Source organism: Heloderma suspectum, chromosome 3 (assembly GCF_057233095.1).
Source record: "Heloderma suspectum isolate Gila_16-S chromosome 3, 16-S_ref, whole genome shotgun sequence".
Lineage (NCBI taxonomy): Eukaryota > Metazoa > Chordata > Lepidosauria > Squamata > Helodermatidae > Heloderma > Heloderma suspectum.
Window position 1 is genome coordinate 138,611,124 of NC_139460.1, and position 23,321 is coordinate 138,634,444.

At 39.2% G+C, this 23,321-nt stretch overlaps 1 protein-coding gene across 4 annotated transcripts in view; it reads right to left on the bottom strand.

Moving 5' to 3' along the window:
- PCCA (propionyl-CoA carboxylase subunit alpha) overlaps positions 1 to 23,321 on the bottom strand; it is a 343,861-nt gene that overhangs the window by 119,609 nt on the left and 200,931 nt on the right. For all 4 annotated transcript variants that reach the window (XM_084844685.1, XM_084844684.1, XM_084844686.1 and 1 more), the window contains 2 exons: positions 22,598 to 22,708; positions 13,969 to 14,071 (listed from right to left, as the gene is read on the bottom strand). In XM_084844685.1, coding sequence (XP_084700811.1) covers positions 13,969 to 14,071; positions 22,598 to 22,708 — 214 coding nt within the window. The remainder of the gene's footprint in view (positions 1 to 13,968; positions 14,072 to 22,597; positions 22,709 to 23,321) is intronic.

Consider the following 23,321-nt stretch of genomic DNA (forward strand, 5'->3'; position numbering starts at 1 on the left):
GTTGGGGAAGAAGCTGGAGAGCTGGATTGTAGGAACACAGGAAGCTGCCTATGTCCATGTAGCCCAATACTGTTGACGCTGACTGGCAGCAGCTCTTCAGGGTTTCAGGCAGGATTGTTTCCTTGCCCTATGTAGAGATACACTGGGGATTGAACCTGGGACCTTCTGCATCCAAAGCACGTGCTCTACCACTGAGCTATGGCCCCTCCCATATTTGGATCATAGGCCAGAGGTTCCCTGTTGTTGTTTATTTGGTCAGTCACTTCCAACTCTTTGTGACTTCATGGACCAGCCCACGCCAGAGCTTTCTGTCGGCCGTCGCCACCCCCAGCTCCCCCAAGGTTGAGCCCGTCACCTCCAGAATATCATCCATCCACCTTGCCCTTGGTTGGCCCCTCTTCCTTTTGCCTTCCACTTCCCCTAGCATCAGCATCTTCTCCAGGGTATCCTGTCTTCTCATGATGTGGCCAAAGTACTTCAGTTTTGCCTTTAAGATCATTCCCTCAAGTGAGCAGTCTGGCTTTACTTCCTGGAGTATGGACTGGTTTGATCTTCTTGCAGTCCAAGGTACTCTCAGAATTTTCCTCCAACACCACAGTTCAAAAGTGTCTATCTTCCTTCGCTCAGCCTTCCTTATGGTCCAGCTCTCGCAGCCATAGGTTACTACGGGGAATACCATTGCTTGAACTATGCGGACCTTTGTTGTCAGTGTGATGTCTCTGCTCTTCACTATTTCATCAAGATTTGCCATTGCTGTCCTCCCAAGAAGTAAACGTCTTCTCATTTCCTGGCTGCAGTCAGCGTCTGCAGTAATCTTTGCGCCTAGAAAGACAAAGTCACTGCCTCCACGTTTTCTCCCTCTATTTGCCAGTTATCAATCAAGCTGGTTGCCACAATCTTGGTTTTTTTGAGGTTTAACTGCAACCCAGCTTTTGTACTTTCTTCTTTCACCTTTGTCATAAGGTTCCTCAGCTCCTCCTCACTTTCAGCCATCAAAGTGGTATCATCACCAAGCCCAGCATGTCGCATGATGTGTTCTGCGTACAGGTTAAATAGGCAGGGAGAGAGCATACAACCCTGCCGTACTCCTTTCCCAATCTTAAACCAGTCTGTTGTTCCATGGTCTGTTCTTACAGTTGCTACTTGGTCGTTATACAGATTCCTCAGGAGGCAGACAAGATGACTTGGTATCCCTATACCACCAAGAACTTGCCACAATTTGTCATGATCCACACAGTCAAAGGCTTTAGAATAGTCCATAAAACAGAAATAGATGTTTTTCTGAAACTCCCTGGCTTTCTCCATTATCCAGCGGATATTGGCAATTTGGTCTCTAGTTCCTCTGCCTTTTCAAAACCCAGCTTGTACATCTGGCAATTCTCATTCCATGAATTGCTGGAGTCTACCTTGCAAGATCTTGAGCATTACCTTACTGGCATGTGAAATAAGTGCCACTGTTCGATAGTTTGAACATGCTTTAGTGTTTCCCTTTTTTGGTATGGGGATATAAGTTGATCTTTTCCAATCTGCTGGCCATTCTTGTGCTTTCCAAATTAGTTGGCATATGGCATGCATCACCTTGACAGCATCATCTTGCAAGATTTTAAACCGTTCAGCAGGGATACCGTCTTCTCCTGCTGCCTTGTTATTAGCAATGCTTCTTAAGGCCCATTCGACCTCACTCTTCAGGATGTCTGACTCTAACTCACTGACCACACCGTCAAATCTATCCCCGATATTATTATCCTTCCTATACAGATCTTCCGTATGTTCTTGCCACCTTTTCTTGATCTCTTCTGCTTCTGTTAGGTCCTTGCCATCTTTGTTTTTGATCATACCCATTTTTGCCTGGAATTTACCTCCGATGTTTCTGATTTTCTGGAAGAGGTCTCTTGTCCTTCCTATTCTATTATCTTCTTCCACTTCCATGCATTGTTTGTTTAAAGCTAATTCCTTATCTCTTCTGGCTAACCTCTGGAATTTGGCATTTAATTGGGCATATCTCCCCCTATCACTGTTGCCTTTTGCTTTCCTTCTTTCTTGGGCTACTTCCAGTGTCTCATCCGACAGCCATCTAAAAGCTTAAGAAAACCCAACTAAAATGAGTCCTACTCTGTATGAGTTATTTCACCCATCTAATTCCCTCCAAAAGAGGCCAAATACTCAGACTTACACTGATGAATGACTCCCTCACCAATAGTTCAGGATCAGGTTGGCATTTTAAATTAATTTCTGTTAATTAATATTAAATGTGATTTTAATTGTTTTGTTATTATTAAATTTTGTGAGTGCCCTGAGGAACCATACAAGCTTTGTGGTGGGACAAGAAATATAAAAATAAAAAACTGGCTGAGAAAAATAAAGATTTTAAAATAAAATAGGCAAGAAACCAAAGATTAGAAGAAACAGTTGTATGCCAGAGACTAATTAATGCAGAGACATTAATGCTGAGGACATTTTATATGGATCTGAGCCAGGACTTAGTAGGGTCTAAAGCCTAAGGCTCTAGAAACTGAGCCCGTATCCTTCTTTGCCCCCTCTCCACCTGCCCCCCACAGCCAAGCATGGGCTGCTAGTACTACCTATAACAATTATTTTAATGAAGGGGAACTGGGCTACTAATTGCAATCGTTCTTACCACATTTACCCATAATTCCTTTTTAAATACTATCTGATGCATGTTCACTAGAATGAGTTCTAGAAAGACAGTTTTTGAAATACATTCTGATTGAACATAACAAGGAAGGTCAGGATGTCCCCAATTGGAAGTAAATGCTTGTTAACTCACCACACACATGCACACACACATGTATTATGTGTGTGTATAAGTGTGTGTGTGTGTGTGTGTGTGTGAGAGAGAGAGAGAGAGAGAGAGAGAGCATGTGAATGCATGCATACACAGAAAAAGGGTGTTTGATGAACTTTATATGAAATTTTATATTTAAAGCTGAATTATTATTTCTTTTCAAGTTTGTGAAGTTTCTAGACAACACACAATAACACTGGGATGACCTGACCTTGTGTGTGTTGAGTTCAGTCATGTGGGTTTAAAAAAAATTAATATGGATGACTATACTGAACATTAAGTTTAATTTAAAGGTCTACTTCTATACTGGCATATCATATTTCAAACCAATAGCTTGTTCAGTTAGAACAGGTTAGATAAAAATGTAATATGCTCTCAGAAGGCGTTCTCATGAGGGCAGAACTACCAGTAAATTAACTGTTACCATATGTTTGACTTTTTTTGGCCAAATTCAGTCACAAACTCTTGCCAAACCACTTTTTGGCAGGGAATATCCTAAAGTAGCTTCACTCTAACTTAAACAGGGAGTCTTGAAAAAGAGCTTGGAAATTAACAGAAGAAACTGCTTTTAAAACCTATTATTAAGAGAGTAGTGTTTAGAAAAAACTATTCTAAGAATGACAGTAAACACATCTGGCTGGATCTGTAAAGCAATTGGATCATCAAAAGAAAATTGCTCTCTGAAATCAATATTGAAAAGCTAGCAAGTAATTAAAGCAAACTAATATACCAATATCAGGTATGTTATTTTTTGAGGCAGATGGTTTCTCAGAAGAACTAGGGTAACAATGTAATTTTGAGAATTAAACCAACGGTTTTCTTGCTTAGTAGCAATAGAGTTTTATCTAGATAGGAAAAAATGTGCATATGAGTAATAGTCTTGTCAATGAGATATAAAAGTTGAAGCAGTAATTTTAAACGCTCTGATACAGCAACATTTAAAAGTACATTTTTAGAAATCCATATTTAGGAAAAACAAGGATGATTCTGGAGAGGGGAAAGAAGAGGAACATTTCTACAGCAGAAACACAAACACTGTCTTTTACAAATGCAATATATTTGCATTGAAGAATACTTTTACATACAATATCAGGTATGCAACCTTAATAAGCTGATACATTATAATTTTTGTTTTAGATTTCAAAGGTTCATAGAAGTATTCACAATTAATGTATGGCTCATCTAGAAGGATTTAGGCTGCAACCTACACCCACATGTGGAAGTAAGACCAATTGAACTCAATGGGCCTTACCTCTGAGTTAGACATGCATAGGATTGCACTATTAATTATAAATATGTGGTGTAAAATTGCATTCTATCTGGATGGGGTTTTGTTAATTGTTTGACAGAGGAAATGCTCTCATTGTGTTTGACTATTTCAGATTTCACCAACAACCTCTGACATTTTAAGATACAGTTTTTGAAGAGGGATGTTATTGAGACTACAGTAGACTGCAAAACATACCCACAGTTTAAAGTATTTAAGGGAGTTAAACAAAAATGCAAACTCTTAATGCAACATTAAGTATGCAAAATCAAAACCTGACTTCCTAGAGAAAGCATGCTATACTGTTACCCTAGTGACAAGTTTTAAAAGGCGGGGGGGGGGGGGGAGAGAGAGAAAGACTGCAAGCTGAATGGCTGTATGATATGAAATTAAAATGTTTCACACTGAACAATCCAAAATGAATTGGGAAAGGTTAGAGCAGAGAAGGGAGAAATCAATTCTCCAATGGCAGTGGTGAATAGAAGAGAAGTATGAATAGGATTTGCCAGTGGGGTGCAGCAGCTGCCAAATATCCTGCAGCCAAAGAACTACAATAATACTGATGAAGTGTGCAAGAGCTTTTGGAATCATTGCAGGGAACAGAGGAGTACTCCAGCAATAATGATGCCATTCTGTCCCAACCAGCTCCTAAAGCAAAATCAAAGAAAAGATTCATCTTCAAAATTGCAACACCCCCCCCCCCACACACATATATATGAATACTCATGTACAAAACGTACTTCCTTAACAACAAGGATCTGAAGTACCATGGAACTAGTTGCATGAAGCCAAGGATTCTTTAGACTTCCTCTTCTTTCAACCCATACTTCCCCTATGCCACATGGCAAACTGCTTTTGAAAGTTGCAAAAACACTTTATAATTAGACATAACATGGGGTCAACTGTTGAGACCAAACAAAAAATAGAAAAAATCCATTATGCATGCTCAAGCCCTTGGGCAGGCCAAATAGCCCTTGAGATCCTGGCCAAATGAAGCAATATTCTAGATCTGAAATCAGAATGTGCACCTATTGCTATATATACATACATGCATATGGATAATATGAAGCCAACGGCTTCTCCCATCCCGATTAAATAAGCACAAAATGGCCTATTTAGATGATAGCTTGCCCTGGGATAACCAGTCCTCATCTAATTTCAACCTCTGCTAATGTGCTTAGAGGTTCAAGAGGCTACAATCAGTTGTGTCATGTCCTCCTGGTAAAATCAGGGGCTCATGACCCACCTTTCTCTACTCCAGATATAAGTGATCATGTAAACAACATCTCTGAAGAGATAATGATACTGAAAATTGCTGTATGTGACAGGATCTTTACAAAAAGATTGAACATTAAAATAATCAAGCCAATGTGATATATATAATTTTCAGTTTAACAGAAATGTAATTCTCATGGAAGAAAAAATTATGAGCCAGAGACATAAGGGCCATTATCAAAAGCAAAACAACACATGGTGATAAGCTGCTGGTTAACTGCTGTAGTATAATAGTGCTAAGGGTGTGAACTGGGAAGTCCCTGGTACATATTTCACATTAGCCATAAACCCATTCTTTCTTCCTCACTGTGACTTCTCCAATGCTTTAGGAGAGTCCTTACCCTAACACTAGGGGCAGGGGGGGAGCGGTCACTTGGTAAACTAGACTAGATGGCTATGTAATTGCTCAAGCTTTACCACCTACACTAAATCCATCCTAATACACAAAACCAATAGGTGCTACAACCTTTAAGGCTAGAGAGCACTAGAACTCATACAGAGTGAAATTCTGCTAGCGTTCAATCTCCGATCACCCGATCCTATAAAGAGTTAGCATACATATTCTCAGTAACTTGGGACAAAGGCATTAATGTGGGGTGAGGTAAAATTAGTTAAAATTAGTTAAAGTACCTCACATTAGAAAATGCAGTTTATTAACAAAATACAAAGAATAGAATTGCAATCAAGGGCTTGCATCCAACAGTGTCCTTTTGTTAGTGGAACAGACGCCGCTAGTGGATCAAATCCCCCCGCCCTCCTCCAGCCCTGCACATACCACCCAAATCTGCTCCAAGAGGTTTCCATCCTAGCTGGCAAATCTCCCAGAGACCTCTGGAATCCATTTATTTCCAAAGGGAGACCATCCTAATAGGTCCCCTACTCTTGCAGGAAGAAATATTTACTATAAGCCTAAATGTCAGCAAGAAGTTGTCGGACCATAACAAGGGAATAGATGTAAATCTCCCACTCTCAAACCGCCATCATCCTGTTCAGTAGAGAAAACCAAATCTACAGTGTAACCAGCTACATACATTGGGCCAATGATGTGTTGGGTCAGCCCCACAGTTGTCATGGCAGCCATGAATTCCTCCCCACCCCAGCTTTCTAATCTATTCTGGTGCTGAACCAAGTACCCAGAGAGGCCTATCTGGGACAGCTTAATTTTCCCCAACTCCAGTCTGTGTTATACACACCATGTCAGTCTCTTCATTCCTGATCAAGTCATGGGTGAGGGAATTAATAATACCTGACTTATTATTAACTGACCTAGCATTTAACAATAGCACCAGAAGCCTAGAAGGCAGACTAGTAAGGCCACCACAGTTCATCTGGATGAGGGAGAAAGCAAAAGCAGTGATGGGCATAAGATGTCTAATAACTCTTCTCCCCACCTGGTAAATCAATCTCCAAAGCCATTACTTCCTTTTACCATGACTACCTTGAGAGGTGCCCCCTCATCCCACCCCAGATGATCATCCAAAACATCTCCCAGACATATAATCTTAAAAACTTACTGTACGGTACAAACCAAAGCAGAGAGAAAAAACAGCAGGTGCTACCTCACCATGGTAGTACTTGGGAAGCACAAGGGACAGACAAATAAAAATCTTATCTCAGATTCCCAACTCTTCCTGCTTCCCCAGCAACTTCCCCACACTACTGCTGCTACCTTAAAAATGGCACCTAAAAACAGTTAAATAAATGTTAATTTGGAAGTTGAACAATTTCAAAAAACAATAGTCTGTTCCATAATGGGCAATAACCAATTTAAAAATCTTTTGATTATCTATTATGAAAGCATCACAGACACAGAAAGGGGAAAAAAAACTTTCATGGCAATAACAATGTACCTTTGGCTATTTCATTTGTATTTACATTTAAGGTTTTTCATTCAACCTTCTCTAACTGAGATGCTAAAAGTGATTTACAATCCTTTTTAAATGTTCTGAAAATTCTTTAAGATAGCCATATATTAACTCCATTTTATAGTCCAAAAATATCTGGTTGCTACACTCACCCAATATTTTAAACTTATTTTATTATAATATTTCAATAAAAGAAATAATAAAATACAGCTACAGAGATTTGAATATATAAATGTCAGTGCATCCATATAAAATGTGTGTGTGGGGGGTGTGTGTGTGTGTGTGTGTGAGAGAGAGAGAGAGAGAGACAGAGAGTGAAAATACAATTTCTAAGAACTATACATAAACTTCAGCAAAAACAGTGCAAATAGCCAAATAAGTATCCATTTGCAGATGGCGTCTATACACCACCTGTTCAAATATTAAAAATGTTGTAAGGTCTTCAATTCATTTCATTATAAGAGGTGAGTGTTTACCCTTCCAGTGTTGTAATATCAGTCTTTTAGCTATCAGAAGGGAGCAGAGAATCCATTTGCACTGACCATGCATTAACTTCCAGGAAGCAGGATGATAATTTAAAAGAGCGTGTACGTCAGTAAATATTAGGGGAGATGCAGTACAAAATGTATCCGTATAATGGCCTCCTCCCAAAAAGGAGCAACTACCGGGCATTGCCAAAACATATGCTTAAAAGAAGCATTAGCTATGTTACACTTCCAATAATTTGCCAACTTAAATCTTTATTAAAGAGACACTGCAGCAACAACAGACCCACAACAAAAGGTTTTGCTGAATAAGATGCAACCTGAGATCCATAGACACATCAGATACAGACACCAAGGCAGCAACCCAGGGATTAAGTAAAATGGGACAATCCAGTTCCCTATTCCGTTCCTGTTTAAGACCCTATATATCATATTTTTATTTACAGACATGGATCGTAGGTCAATTTGCCTGATCAGCCTCAATAAGTTCTTCCAATAGTGAGGGAGGCACTGAAGCTGTAAACGCAGCAGGATCAAACCTAGATACTAACAAATGTTGCAATTGCAAAAGTTGCAATTCAGCCGTAGCTGGCAAATCATATTTAGCCCACAGAATAGAGAATGACAAGAACTCCGCAGCAGCACCCACCAGTTGATCCAAGGTAAAAAATCTCCTTACCTATCTATGTCTGCCACAAAAACATTTTCTTACCAATTTTTAAATCTGGATTTCCCCATAGCGTCAATTTAGCATGAAAAAATTGATCAAAATGTAATTGATGTGACATTATATACCACACATCTCTAACAGCTGTAACTGTGGGAGGAACGTTATCCGTTCTAATATGCCTAGAACCTAATGCAATCCACTTAGACAGAGGGTCTAGACAAGAAGATTCCAAAACTGACCAAAGTGGAAAATCTGATCTAAACAGAAAAGACCAAGATGTAGTACAAGTTAACAAAAAAGCCCAATAATATAAGGCAAGATCTGGAATACCAAACCCACCTTCTTTAATTGGAAGTTGCATCTGTTTCAAAGATAATAGTGGTAGAGAGGAACCCACCCCCACAAAAAAATTATGAAACAAAGCACTGATTTTTGAAAATATTTACCAGGTTTAGATAGTGGAATCCCATGTATAACATAAACAATCTAAGGTACAGTATTCACTTGAGTGTATTTACCTTGTCCCAAAAACTCAGCATTAAAGATGCCCATCTATCGAAATCCCAAGAGATCTCATTAATCGATTTATTCAGATTAATCTCGATCACCTGAGCTATGGCTCTGGGAATAAGTATTCCCATCTGGGCACCTCGAAATTGCCAATCAGCTAATACACAACAAGATATGGTATCTCCAGTCAGCATCAGTTCATATTTTGACCAATTAACTGAACAGCCAGACAAATTACCAAAAGTATTAATCAACTGCATCAAAGCCACTCATCCAATATTACAAAAGCATGACAGAGAGGTGGAGGGAGCAAGCAACATAGACAAGACCTTCTAATGGCCAGTTACTTCATCTTAATGTCACCAATTTTTTAAAAAAAAAATCTTCTGTATCTTAGGAAAATAATATGTCCTTATTTTAAACACATAGCCAACCTTTTCTCACATGTGCTACCTTTAGGTAATACAGGCATGCAGCAAACAGTGGATTTTTCCAAGCTATGAATGATGGGAGGCCAAAACCAATAGAGAAATTAGGAAAATAAGCTTATCAGCCAACACAAGCAACACATAGGAAGTGCTGTAAGCAATTGGGTTTAGAAGTGTAAACATTACATTAGCAGACCCATGAGACAGCATGACAGCCACACCTGGAGCATTTACTATTCCTCTGTCCAAACTGCTAACAAAAATAAGACTCCAGCCAATGCATCAGTTGAACATCACTTTTAGTCTGAGAGATCTCAGCTACATCAAGCAAGCTGTATTCACTTTAGCCCAAATATTTCCACCGGAAATAGTACCATATTCTGTCATGACAACCTCAGGATTTTTGTTGTACCAGATAATGTAAAATTGAGCTGCAGTAATGGGTGGCACCCACTTGACGGTAAGCCAGTCTATTTAATAAATAGGGAAAATTCTGTATAAAATAATTTAGAACACTGAACAATTAAAAAACAAAACAAAAAACATTAATCCACCTTTCACAGCTACTTCACATAGGAAATCTGTGCCCGTATTTTCTGAATAGCACATTATCAACTTGACCTGTGATACCAAGCATTTAGATAATTAGCTTAAAAAGAGAAATCTGTTGCAATTTCCTCTAAGAAAAAAACTGTTTGAAAATTTACCAGTGAGACTGATCAAATAAAAATGTTATTTAAAAAGTTCTACACTGAATAATGGAAAGCAAAAAGCCTCCTTGAGCACCATTCTTTTGCATAAAGGTGGGTTATAAAATTAATTAATTACATACATGTTTCCCTTACCATAATAAGGGAAACAAAGCAACACCACAACACAATCACAACAAACACCTTATTTAGAATGCTACCAGATTTCTCATGCAGAAATTACAGTCAGGGGCAGATCTATCTATATATAATTATACATCTGCACAGAGCTTCCACCCTGGGAAACTCCCTTGACCCTTCCTAGCTCCACCTTTAATATTTTCGGGGGGGGGGCAGGGATAGAGGAGTGAGAAGAGAATAAAGAAGAGGTAAGCAAGTGAGCACATGGTTTCCAACATTACCATCTGCAGATCTTGAATCGATCAGCTTCACATTGCTCCTCACTGCTCAGTACACCCTGGTCACTAGGTCGTGTATCTCTTTCTCTCTCCTCTTCCTGGCTATCCTCCATTCCAATTAGTCACCAAAATCCCTATGAAAGCAATTGGCTTACACACACCAAAATAGGACTAACAAAAGCAAGGCTTATGACAACCTGTCAATAAGAAATGACTGTGATTTAATACAGTTAAAAGTAACTAGTGCTAAATGTGCCCTTTACAGTGCAATGATATATCTACTCAGAAGTAAGCCCTGTTGAGTTCCCATTTAAGTGACTTGCTCCCAATTAAGTATACACAGGATTGCAGCCTAAACATTCCATAGCTTAACAACTGGAAACAGAAATATAACATGGTACAAGCACTGAGAGAGAGACCACACAGCCAATTATTTGTATTTTGTATTTTTATTTTTATTGTCGTAGGCATTTATTAGTAATCCTTTTGTAAAAGAGTGCTATAAGGAACATGAAAACTAACTAGTCATCATGACCACTGAGGACAAGCCAAAAGGTAATGGGCCCATTTTGGTTAATTATCAACAAGAATTTTCTAGCCATCAGAGTAGACCAACAATGGAATACCATTACAAAAATGCAGTCAGAAAGCCCTTCATCACTGGAACTTTTTAAACACAGTTTTGCTGCACATGCCACAGAAATGTGATTTTTCTGTCTTGTTGGCAGATGAGAGTCAAAATCAGGCCTGGCAATCCTACAGTTGTGTCTGCTAGCCCCCTTTTATTAGGAAGTGCTACAGCTATTATCACAACGGAAACTGAGAGCGTGTCTTGTTCAAAAAAAAGTAAACGAACTGTTTCAAAGTCAGTATATTGTAAAAACTCAATATTTTGCCCTGGACACAAACAAGAACAACCAACTCTATGATAATGAACTGTCAGTAGAGAACCCTATGCTACTGGCACACAAAATCTCTTTACTACCTTCATCATCACTCTTTAAGTGGCAATGCTGCATTTTATTCAGAATAAAAGTAACAAAGCACCAGAAGGTGATGGGAAGAGACTCAGCATAGTCCATGGTTTCTGGCACAACATCAGAATATAAAGTAACCCAATATCAACATAAGTTGTCCCTTCACAGTGCCCCAAATACAACAAAAAATAAAGATCGAGTTTGCCCATTTCACTTCTGACACACCTACATGTAGAGAGATCATGCTCTCTTCCCATTTACTCTTTCTATGGGAAATCACAATAGTGACAAAGTAGTATGGAATGGGGCTTTATTTTCCCCACATCCCTTAAAGACTTTGCCCCATAAAATATTGTGCATTTACTGGACAGTGATATTTGCATTTTGGCAAAGACTTAAAAAAAAAAAAGTATTATTGAAACATTTCCTTTTGGGGCTAGTCTGTTAGACCACATGTAAAAGAAACCTGGACAATAACCCATTCTTCACTTGCTTTTGGATACTCTTGCACAACTTACATTAGGACAAACCTCTTAGAAAAAAATCAAGCCAAGATTTAAATTATGAGCCGCTGTGAAATAGCACATATTTTTAAAAAAACAATGTTGTACAATATGAAGTTTTGATATACTTCATTCTAAAACCTTAGAGCAGATAACCAGGAATAGCTGATCTTCCAAAAGATCTAAAACGTGAATCTATAATTCAGTCACGGTAAGGTCAAAGCTTTATTAGGTTAGGAACACATGTATAATTTTTTTCACAGGTATCTATATACCAGTATCTGTTTCAAAAACCAAACACAATGTAAAAATTAAGTAAAAACAGTTACCATCCAAGATACAGTGGAAAAAAATAGGTGGGTTGTACCCAACTGTGACAGTCTGCCAGCACAAATGGAACGTGCCGGAGGAATGGATTCCCTCCTCCCACGTGACTTCCAGATATGCTCTGGAGGACTGGAGGACCCTCTGGAGCAGATACGGGAAATGTGGGTGCAGGGAGGAGAGGAAGTGGAAGTCCACACTCCTTGTACGAGCAGACGTGCAACTTCAGATGTCACCAGAAGTCACTGTTTTTGAGACAAACAGGACTCTTATTCAGGAAAAATCGATTTACAAATATGATTTACATCCACAAAAACGCAAGTGTACTAACCATTTCAGTCAGGGGTCCCCAACACAGTGCCCTCGGGGACCCCCAATGGTACCCACAAGGCTCTCATTCCCTGCCACCTTCAAAAAATATTTTTAATAAAAACATTGAAAAATGTTAGGGTGCCCTGTTCACCTTCCTGTTCCTGACCCTGCCACTGATTAGCTGTTTAGTGGGCAGAAGAGAAGGAATGAATTGCTTCCTGGCCCTGCCCAAATTTCTTCCACCCTCACAAAGCTTTCCCCTTTGTTCTCTCTCGGCTCCCAGCCCCTAGTCTTGCTATTTCTCTCCCTGCCACCACTTTACCTCATTGTTTCTTCCCCCACTTCTAGCCTCTAGTCTTGCTCTTTCTCCCTCTCGGTCTCCAGCCTTTCCCTTTCTCTCCCCGCTTTATCTTGCTAAGGTGGGAAACGGAGTGGCTAAGTCGAGGTAGGGAAAACTTTTTCTTTCCTTTTGGGGCTGGGGAAAGGTGTGTATATGTGGACAGGATGAACAGAGCCACCCTATGCAGGTCTACTCAGAAGTAATTCCCACTGAGTTCCATGTAAGCATGCATAGGATTGCAACCTTTAATGGGTATTTTGTTGTGCTTCTGTGGGATCAAATATGTAGATTGGCTTTGGAGTTCAGATTCTTCCTCTGTTTGGACTCAGTTTCTGGGGTAAATTACTTCTTTTGACTAGCCAGGCCCCCATGGCAACCATTATGTTACAAGCACATTCTCTGTGGGAACCATTTTCTGGTGGTACCCACAACAGTTTCTCAAATTCCCAAATGTGCCTATGGGTCCAAAAAGGTTGGAAATCTCTGATTTAACTAGTATACTTATGCCAAAGCCATGTGCTAGTATTACTAATCAGAAGATGTAATAATTTACGCTAGTGCTATTATTATTAATCAGAAGACAAAAGTATGTGCAGTTCTTTCTTGTCCAGATAGCTTATATCCAAGAACATTCTTCTTTTTAACTTCATCAGTGCTCAGTCCACCTATACTGAGCATGCTCTTCTGAATTTACACATAAAAATACTATGCCAATATAACTTCTGTCCAAATTGTTACTTTACACATGCCCAAGAGTTTGCAAACATCTAATGAGATTTGCAACTTTTTTTCCTGAACAACAGGCTCCCGTGACATTATCTCAAACTGCTTCTGAAATTCAAAATTTCAGCATTTGTCATGCAGTATATGGAACTACTGTTTTGTTGGACAAGTAGAACTAGCTGAGCAGTTTTTTGGATCTGTGGATCCATGTTATGTTTATGGCTCAGGTCACTTTAAGAAGGTGATTTTCTAAATTCTGCTTTTTTGAACAAGTAGACTAAGAAAACTCACCAGTTCTTAAGACATTTGCTGCATATGCATAGATACCATTAATTAAAGGGTTCAACACAACTGACTTTCTAGAAACAAACTTACCTTTGAGTTCCCAGAAATCTCTGTGATCTAAGTTGTTCAGCCACATACAAAGATGCTGCTGTTACTAGTAGCTCCCTTTCTTCGGAGTCTTTCAACTTGTGTCCTAGATTTCAAAAAAAATGTTATATATATATATATATATATCAGACTCTCTGTATAAGATCTCAAACCCTACACTTCAGTTCAGCTAGAATTTTCAGGGTATCTTACAACTGGGATAAAAACAGTAAGTTACAAATAAATTACAATAAAGTCTAAAAGCAGCAGAGGAAAAAAAGGAGAAAGCAAGCAGGGACCAGCAGTTATTAGATTTAAAAATTTGTAAAGCCTAGGAAAATGATAAGGTTTTCCTGGAACCAAAAAGATAAAACAAATCTCAGCACAAGGCATTCTCCCCTGAGAAGAGTTTCTCATGTGGGGTGCCACCATGGAGACGTCTGTCTCCTGGTGACCACCCACCTCACTGTAGAAAGCAAGAGCACTCAGAAAAGGACTTCTGGGGATGCCTTGAGTACCCAGACAGGTTTAAGTAAGAATAGGCAATGATAAATACCTGAATCACTGCTTACCTTGCTCTGATCTACAAAATATCCCCATTCCATTTAGCTCAATTAATATTTTAAGTCCTTCCAGAAACATCTGTATTTTATCTAAACTAAGAAATACTGTGCAGCAAAGCCACACAGAATTTCAACACATTAGCAATGACTTCATATCATCAGCCAACATTGGCAATAAATGCTAAACATAATACAACAATGGAAGAACTGAAATGCCAATCAATTAACTTTATTGCACTTTGCCAAAGACCATTACAAGTTGGTGGACAATAACAAAAATAATCCATATTAAGATAAAGTTCAATCCACTTTTGAACTATAACAAATTGTCTATACAGTAGACAGTAAATAAATCAATAGTCTTTAAATTATGATTAAGAACTATTAGAGCCATTAATAAAATAAACACATAATTTCCTGGCAGCAATGGCAAATAATGCTACTATATAGGTAATATAGGGTTAATAATTTAGAGAGCAATCCTATGGGGATCGATGGTCGCCTCTGAACCCAGGGGTGACCGCCTATCCACTGTAGGGCAGGAAGAGTGGTGAGGAGTGCATCTCCTCCGGGCTCCTGCCACCCTGGTTCCACCGCTAGACAGCCGAATTCGGCTGTCTAGCTGCAGGACCTCGGAGTGCAGGGTGGGTAGGCTGGACGACACATAGGAAGTGTCGTACTGGCACTTCTGACCTCCTTGCCCTGTGGAATGCCCATTTCCCCCACTCTGCGCTGCTCTTCCAAGTGCAGAGCACGGGGTCGATCCGCACTGCCTATGAGGCAGCACAGGAAGGGGTGCAGGTCAGTTCCTGGGAACGAACTAATCCTACGTCCATCTAGTCACTGACTAGCAGCCATAGGATTGCGCCCTTAACCATTATATTCTGCGGAGTTTTATCTGAGTAACTCAGGGAAATATATGATAGAGATTTTCTCCTTGGGCCTTCATGAGACAGAACAACAAGAAATGTACAATATCTTCAACCTGATTACAGTCAAAGACACACTTCTGTTCTGCCAAAGGAATGCCTAAGTATCTCCATTCGAAAGACGCAGAAAGCATCACCTGAAACCTGAGTTCTATAAAGGTTCTAAGAATCAGGGGAAAAGTCAGGGCACTCCATCTGCCCTGGAGTGGTTCTTTTTAATTCTAGCACACCTAGTTGAAAAATGTGTGTTATGTATAAGCACCCTAACTTCACTGACATCTTGGTCAAAGAACCAGTTTCTCAAGACATTACCTAACACTCAAATATCCTTCCATAAGTAAACTATAGTTCCTCATCTTACCCCGACATTTCTCTGCCCAACTTCCATTCCTCAATTGTTCCAATCAACAGAATTTGGCAATACTATCATCTTGCAGTTCACTAATCACTAATAGAGGCAGAGCAAATCAATCCTGGCAGCAATAGATCAATCCTTTTTTTGGAAGGCTCTCCAGTTCCAGTTTAGCCCTTTCATCCTGGATTTCAGCCCCTACAACATTTGAGCAATGACCTTGATGATGTAAACCTTCAGGGCAGAATTTACAAACTGTTCACCTCTGGTACTAACCTCCCCCACCCCACCTTCTTACAACTGGCTAATTATCCTGGTGCTCAAAAATTTGGTGGTGGCTATATATTTCCATGTAAGTCTTTCAGCAAAGTTGAGTCCCAGGTGCTTGCTCTAAAGAGTGTCCATCAAGTGTCCAGTTGTGGTTCTGTCACTTATTCCAACCCCCTTCCATAAAACTTTGAGTAGTTAACTGACAGCTTTTCTTCCCTGCAAAATTGTCCAAAACTAACTAGTATAATCTTTAAGCCTATTCTATTAAGGGACATCAGAACTAAATCACCAGCACAGAGCAGTACTGACAAATTATGGTTTCCAAAAGAGGGGACAAAATAGGAGATGACAATTTTATGACAGTATCAACTTTGCAAGTGTGTGCGTGTGCATGTGTGCATGGGGAGGCAAAATGCAGCCCTGTTTCACCTATGTTTCTCTTAGGGTGCCAAGTGTTAGCTGCATAGCATTATTTTGGTGCAGTATTGGAATAAGCCACATCAATATTTTATCAGTATTATTCGTAGCCAGTTTATGCCATAACTGGTCCCTGTCCACTAGGACAAAATAAATATAAAGGCTGCAAAAATATGCTTATTTGGACATTTGGTGGTGTATCTGGAAACTAAATGATGCAGTACAAATTGAACGATCAACTATATTTCTCCCCTTCCTAAATCCAGCTTGATATTCATGAATAACAGAATTTTCTTCATCCCAGATTTGTGGTTTATAAAGAATATATCAAGTATATCATTTAGAAGCCACATCTAAGAGGCTAATAGGTTTGCAATTCTTGGGGTCATATGGGTCACCTTTTTAAATAATATGTACATCTGTACTAGATTACCACCTGGAAGATTGCCTGATGAACTGATATACGTAAACAGCATAGCTAGAATTGGATCCCACCAATTAGCATCCAAAGTAAAACTGAGGGGGACAGGGAGGATCACGCCCTCTTTGGGAATGTTTGTCTTGAGGCATGAACTAACAGAAGCAGTTGCACCAGGGCACCAGTTTGAACTGAAAATGCAACTACAGCATTGCAAAAACATACTGAGGCTCATCCCAAAAGTACATTCTTGTGGGCATTTGAATTTGTTCAAGCAGCATGTGTTTCTGTTCTTTACTTCCTTAAGCAGGGATGGTTCACAGTGGAAAGTCTCATGGTGGACTTTCCACCATGCTCAAGCCAAATTTACAGGATTCAGGGACAGAGTGGGTGGGACATGTAAAGACGTGCCTGTGTTGTTGCGAAGACCTTTGGATCTTATATGTAGAAGAGTACATAAGCAACATCCAAGTCTCTCTTGTGCCGCTTTTAATATGAGTAACATCAGTTCATGTGCAAACTCACTCTGGGGGTGATACTGCTCAAGCAAATAGGTCGGAGATATTTGTATGCTACCTCCAACATGGTGACAGATGCCTTGCCTGGAAAATAGGTTCAGGAGGACTACAAGAAAAAGGTAATCTAGTGAGCACAATGCTGCCCGTGGGTAGTCACTTGACCATCCCTTTCTATAATGGCTCTAGAGGAAAAGCAAATAGCCATCTATAGCCAGGTCATTTTTCTATCTTTCTGGCAAAATTCAATTTCTACTAGACATTTAGTAAATTTGTGAGACTGTTGCAGCATGAAGTCTACAATCTGAAGTCAGAAAGCATTTACTATATTATTAGTTTTGTAGCATCCTGACTATGCTCAACATAGATGAGAGCAATTTCAAGTATCAGGATTTTGATATGATTCATGAAGAACAATTCAAAGGACTTCTGGAACTAGATTTATCCTCAATATCATATAGTGGTTTATGAATGAATGTTGACATGACACAAAAATAACTCATGCAGAATTTTGCATTGTCTTTTGTATACAAGCAGCCTGCATGGAAACCTATGCAATAACTGCACTGGAACTGATGAACATGCTTAAAGGAAAAGACAGTACGTTAAATACCTAGCCCATCACCTTCCCTATATACACACTAAATTGACTCCTAAGATCTTCTGAGGAGGACTTATTGGTCATTGCACAACTAATAGGGCATCACCAGGTAATGGCATGTAAGGAGGCTTTCTCAATAATGGCACCCACCTTCTGGAATGCTCTCCGACCTGTAGTTCATGAGGCAGAAACTGTGTTGAGCTTTAAATGCCTCTTGAAGATGCATCTGTTCACTCCAGCTTTCCCTGACTTGTTATTATGACACTGTTCTGTTCTACTATGCTTGTTGTAATGTTATTAATTCTTGTTGTAATGTTATTAATAACAGTATAAAATATTATTTTATATTGTTTTTACATTGGTTTTTATATTGTATTGTATGTATTTTTATGTAAACCACTTAGATATGAGGATATCAAGGTATAGAAGAGGTATAAATAAATAAATAAATAAATAAATAGTCAAATAAATAAATAAAATGTCATGCTGGTCAAGTCAGCAAGTTCAATGAGGCTTTCTCACTCTTTTCCCCCACTGTGGCCATCTACACCACTCAAAAATCTGCTCCAGCGGGTTTTCCAGCTCTCCAGAGCAGATTCTTGAGGACACAGGGGTGGCTGCAGAATCCCTTCCCAGTTCTCCTGACGGAAGAAATTCTGACAGCAAAATGACACCATCGGATCCAATCCTAAGAGAATTCCTCCTGATTGTCAAATCAGGCCCCGCATACCAGATCCCTTTCTTTAACAGTAAACGTTTAAAAAGTTCAGAATGTATTAATCTCACATCAAACAGACATCACGTCATATGCTGTTCATTGTGCTTGGTATTGTGTGATCCTGAATAAGAACCGGAAAACTTAAAATTACTTCAGATCTATGGCAACTGCACATCCCAACAAGATTTAGCTTACAAAAGGTACAGAGGTGTACATAGCAAACCTTCTATAAAATATCCTCTGCATGAGTCAGTTGCTTCAGTAATAGCTAATGGTACATTTATTCTATAATCTCCTGCCATTTTTTGATTCCTCTCCCAAATAAACAATACACTGATATTTTATTGTTGTTCAAAAATGGGAGAGGATTGAAGTCAAGCACTTCTCACCTTTGTCTATTTAAAGGACATGGAACCTTACCACTCATAGGATCTGTTCACAGGACCTTCTATACTATAAGACATAGAAGCTTAGGAAATATCCATCATTGTAGTATGAAAACCACAGGGAAATAATGCCTTTTTTTTAAAGCTGCTTTGTGTTGATGAAAGCTGACACATGAGGAACATATATACTTGAAAATTAGCCTGAACATGTGTCAAGTACTCTACTCCAAGTAAAATTTTAATTAAAAGTTGCCAGATAAGGTTAATAGGAAAGCTGTCAAGATATTTCGTAGAATTAAAAGAAGTTGTTAAAAAAACAATGTTTATTTTATTGATCCCTGAATTTTAAAAATCTTATTTTTTCCTAACACATGGGTACTTTGTGTTATGCAAGCCCATTAGTATAATCATCATAATCAGACACCATATTTTTGAACATAAAAGGAATGGTTGATCTCAGGGTTCTTAACTTCACAAGAAACAAAGCATGGTAAAATTGTCTCTCTGAAATTGACAGTTCCATTTATGTAAACGGGCACAGGATTTTACACAGCCAGAACTGGATAGATATACAGCCTTGGCTTTTATTGTTCCATTTTCATCTCCCATCCAAAGTCTTGTTAAAATTTTAAGCAACTCAGGGCCAGTTCAGAGTGCCATTTCTAGGTGGCTTTTCTCTATGTGACCACCACTGTATACAGAATCACATGCAGAAAATATCATGAGGACAAGAAATATAGACCTTTACAGTGATTCCCACAATTGTAATTGTACCAAAAAATACTACAATATGCACAGAAACCACAGGTGAAGTGCAACTGTTCACCATCAGTTTACACAGCAATCTCCATGCACTTGTGTACACATGTGACTGAGGACAATCACATGGATAAAATTCAGAAGTGAAAAAGATTGTACTTATGCTGGTAGGACCATTATCTTTATTTCCTTTAGCCCTTTCAGTGTGAGGGAAGATTTTTCTGAAGATGATCTGAAACTATACAAACTGTAACCCTAAAAAGTATATGAACCATGATTCAGAATTGGTGGCTTCCAAATCATCTTATATTTTGGACACTTCATCAGCGTAATTAGCAATGCCATGAATCTGGGTCACCCACTACCTTCATATTACTAAATTTCAACCGTAAACTGGTATCAAATCCGCTCATGCCAAGAGTAGTATTAGTAAACCAGTAATTAGTACTGTGCATTAATGAGACGAAGAGTATTTTGTTAAAGACAGGACCCTATTTCGTGGAGGAAACAGGGAGGATATATTTGGAAAGTTAATAATAACAATAACAAAGATTGTGTTATTCTACTATAAAATGCTGTACTCGGTTATATTGTATAAAGGCTAATAAAATTATAAATAAAAACATGCAAACTGCTATATATCTAATCAAAGTCTTCTAGTTATAGAAATGAAATAATAGATAAATAAATAAAATACATTAAGAATTGCCACTTTCAAACCACATTGAAAACTGAAGAAATGGTATGATGATTTCAATTCAATTCAGTTTCACTGTTTTAGACATTGGCCATAACTACATATAATGCAGCACAAAGCACTGGCTACACACCAGCCAATCATCTATTAAAAACCAGAAAAATGTTAAACCTCTGCAACACAATTTATGACATGACGGCAGACAAATTTGGCATTAATTATTGCTAAAGCAAGAACAAATAAGGAAGCAGTCCTATAGCCACTAGACACTGTCTAGAGGGCCATAGGATACACTCATTTCCGCGAACCGACCTCAGAGCCCGCGCTCCAAGGTCGGTTCCTGGAAAACCGACCGCGCCATTCATCCGTGCTGCCTCACAGGCGTTCCGAGGGGCGTTCCAGGGCGAGGACAGCAGAGCTGTGCCTATGACACATCCTATGTGCCGTACGGCAGCTTCCTCTCTCAGTCAGCCCCCCCACCACTAGACAGCCGAAAACGGCTGTCTAGTGTAAAATAGCGAGACAGGAGAGGCAAGGAGGGAATTATCCCCCCCCCCCGTGCCTCTCCTGCCTTGCTTTGGATAGACAGTCGCCTCCGAGGTCGGCAGCAGCCTATCTACTTAGGATTGCATCCTAAAGCTACTATACTAGTTGCTTCCATATTAGCAAGTAAATAAAGGTAGACCAATATCCATAGTTCTTCAATATATCTGGAAGATATTTCCCCACATACACTTTGTCAACATGTAAATAAATAGTGAGGCAGATCCTCTCTATTAAAAAGGTAGAGGTGTCCCCAACCAGTCGTGTCCGACTCTAGGGTGTGGTGCTCATCTCCATTTCTAAGCCGAAGAGCCAGCGCTGTCCGAAGATGCTTCCGTGGTCATGTGGCCCGGCATGACTGAACACCGAGGTGCACGGCACGCTGTTACCTTTCCTGCCGAGGCGGTACCTATTTATCTACTTGCAATTTCTTGCTTTTGAACTGCTAGGTTGGCAGAAGCTGGGACTGAAGATGGGAGCTCACTCCGTCACGCGGCACTCGGGTCTTGAACTGCTGTCCTGCCGACCTTCCGATCTGCAATTCAGCGTCTTAACCACTAAGCCACCGCGGCCCCACAGAAGTGAGTCTTATATAGGCTCATAGGAAATATCCCATCAGTTACAAAAGGGAGCATAATTTGGAACCTTGGTAGTATATTTTCCTTCATGAGAACTTTTCCAAGTAAAGCCAATATTCTTTTAACTAATAGGGAATTAAGTGCACTCTTTCCAGAAGTGATGTTCTGAGTCCATTTTCAAGCAATATTATGCTAAATAAAGTGTTAGAGTAAATAAAATGCATTTAGGATGTTCTTCCTGCTCTTTATACATCCCTTCTAACTGAATTAAATACCCAGCTTTCCATTATGCAGATATGCTGAGAGAAAAAGAGATTCCTGCAACATAGGCTTGGACTTTAAGAAACAGAGAAGAGCTCTTCATAGTGGGGCTGACACTGTCACAGAACAGCAGCACTTATAAGCTTAGGATGGGTGGTACCAACAGCTGTGCCAGTGCAGCATCAGAGGCCATGGCATTAGACAGGCACTGCTGTCATGTTATAATGTTGTAGCAAGTAGATGAGTCAGTGCAAACATTTTGGATTTAACTGCCAGGAAAAAAGTTTTAAATCAACAGTTCTTGGTACAAAAAAAATTGTTTTGGTCCAGAGCATCAGTTGGAATCCTAAAAAAAGAATGGCTTTTTAGCAATTAAGTCAGTATATAAGTATTAATAATAAATATTAATAATAATAACAGTAACAACCAACTTCAATTCGAATTTTCCTGAAAGATGAGGAAAATATTACTTTATTTTTACAAGATGTTGTTTTTTAACAAGTAGAATCTGGGATATTGAAATATTAAGTTCCAAAATAATTTGGAAACTATTTCAGATCAAGAGAGAAACTGCAAGTCTTGAACACAATTTTTCCAAGACATATAATTTCTGTTGACAACCCACCTTTAAAACCATCAGGATACACGTCAGGAAGAAATTTAGTGCTGATGTCTCCCTGGACAAAGCGTGGATGGGTTATCACTTCACGTAGTAAGGCAATATTGTGGGCTACACCTGAAAGTAAAGTAACATTTAGTCATGTTAGATTACTATATCCTGGAATAGCCAGGGATACCTGGAACAGAACAGACATACTATGCAGACACATTTGGAGGGCTGGTGCTTGGGGTAGATGGACAAATAAAAGCACCACAAGAATCCAGAAAGATGCATATGTAAAATGCCCAAATTGCTGTGATTTTATAGTACCACAGAGTCATTTAGTATGGAAGCCACTTATACACAACAAATCAAGAGCAACCTGTTAAATATTCAAGTGAAGTACACATAGTCAAACTTCACAACTCTTTAATATGCTTATGCTTTTTTTTCTGTAATAGAAGCACTGGGGAAAAATTCTACAGCACAGAACACAAAAGAGAAGGATTGTTTAAAAGAAGACTAAAATAGGCATTTTCCTTCTCTCTTCCTGTACTTTCAAGTGTGGATAGAGTTATGTGTCCACCTCAGTTGGAACATTTCTAAGATTCATTTTCTCCTATCAGGCTGGGCAATCTTTTCAGGTTGGGAGGCCAAATTGGCCTCCTGCCTTTTGGAGGCTACATAAGCGGGTGTGGCTGGTGGATAGGGCTACAACACACACACACACACACACGCACACACCACA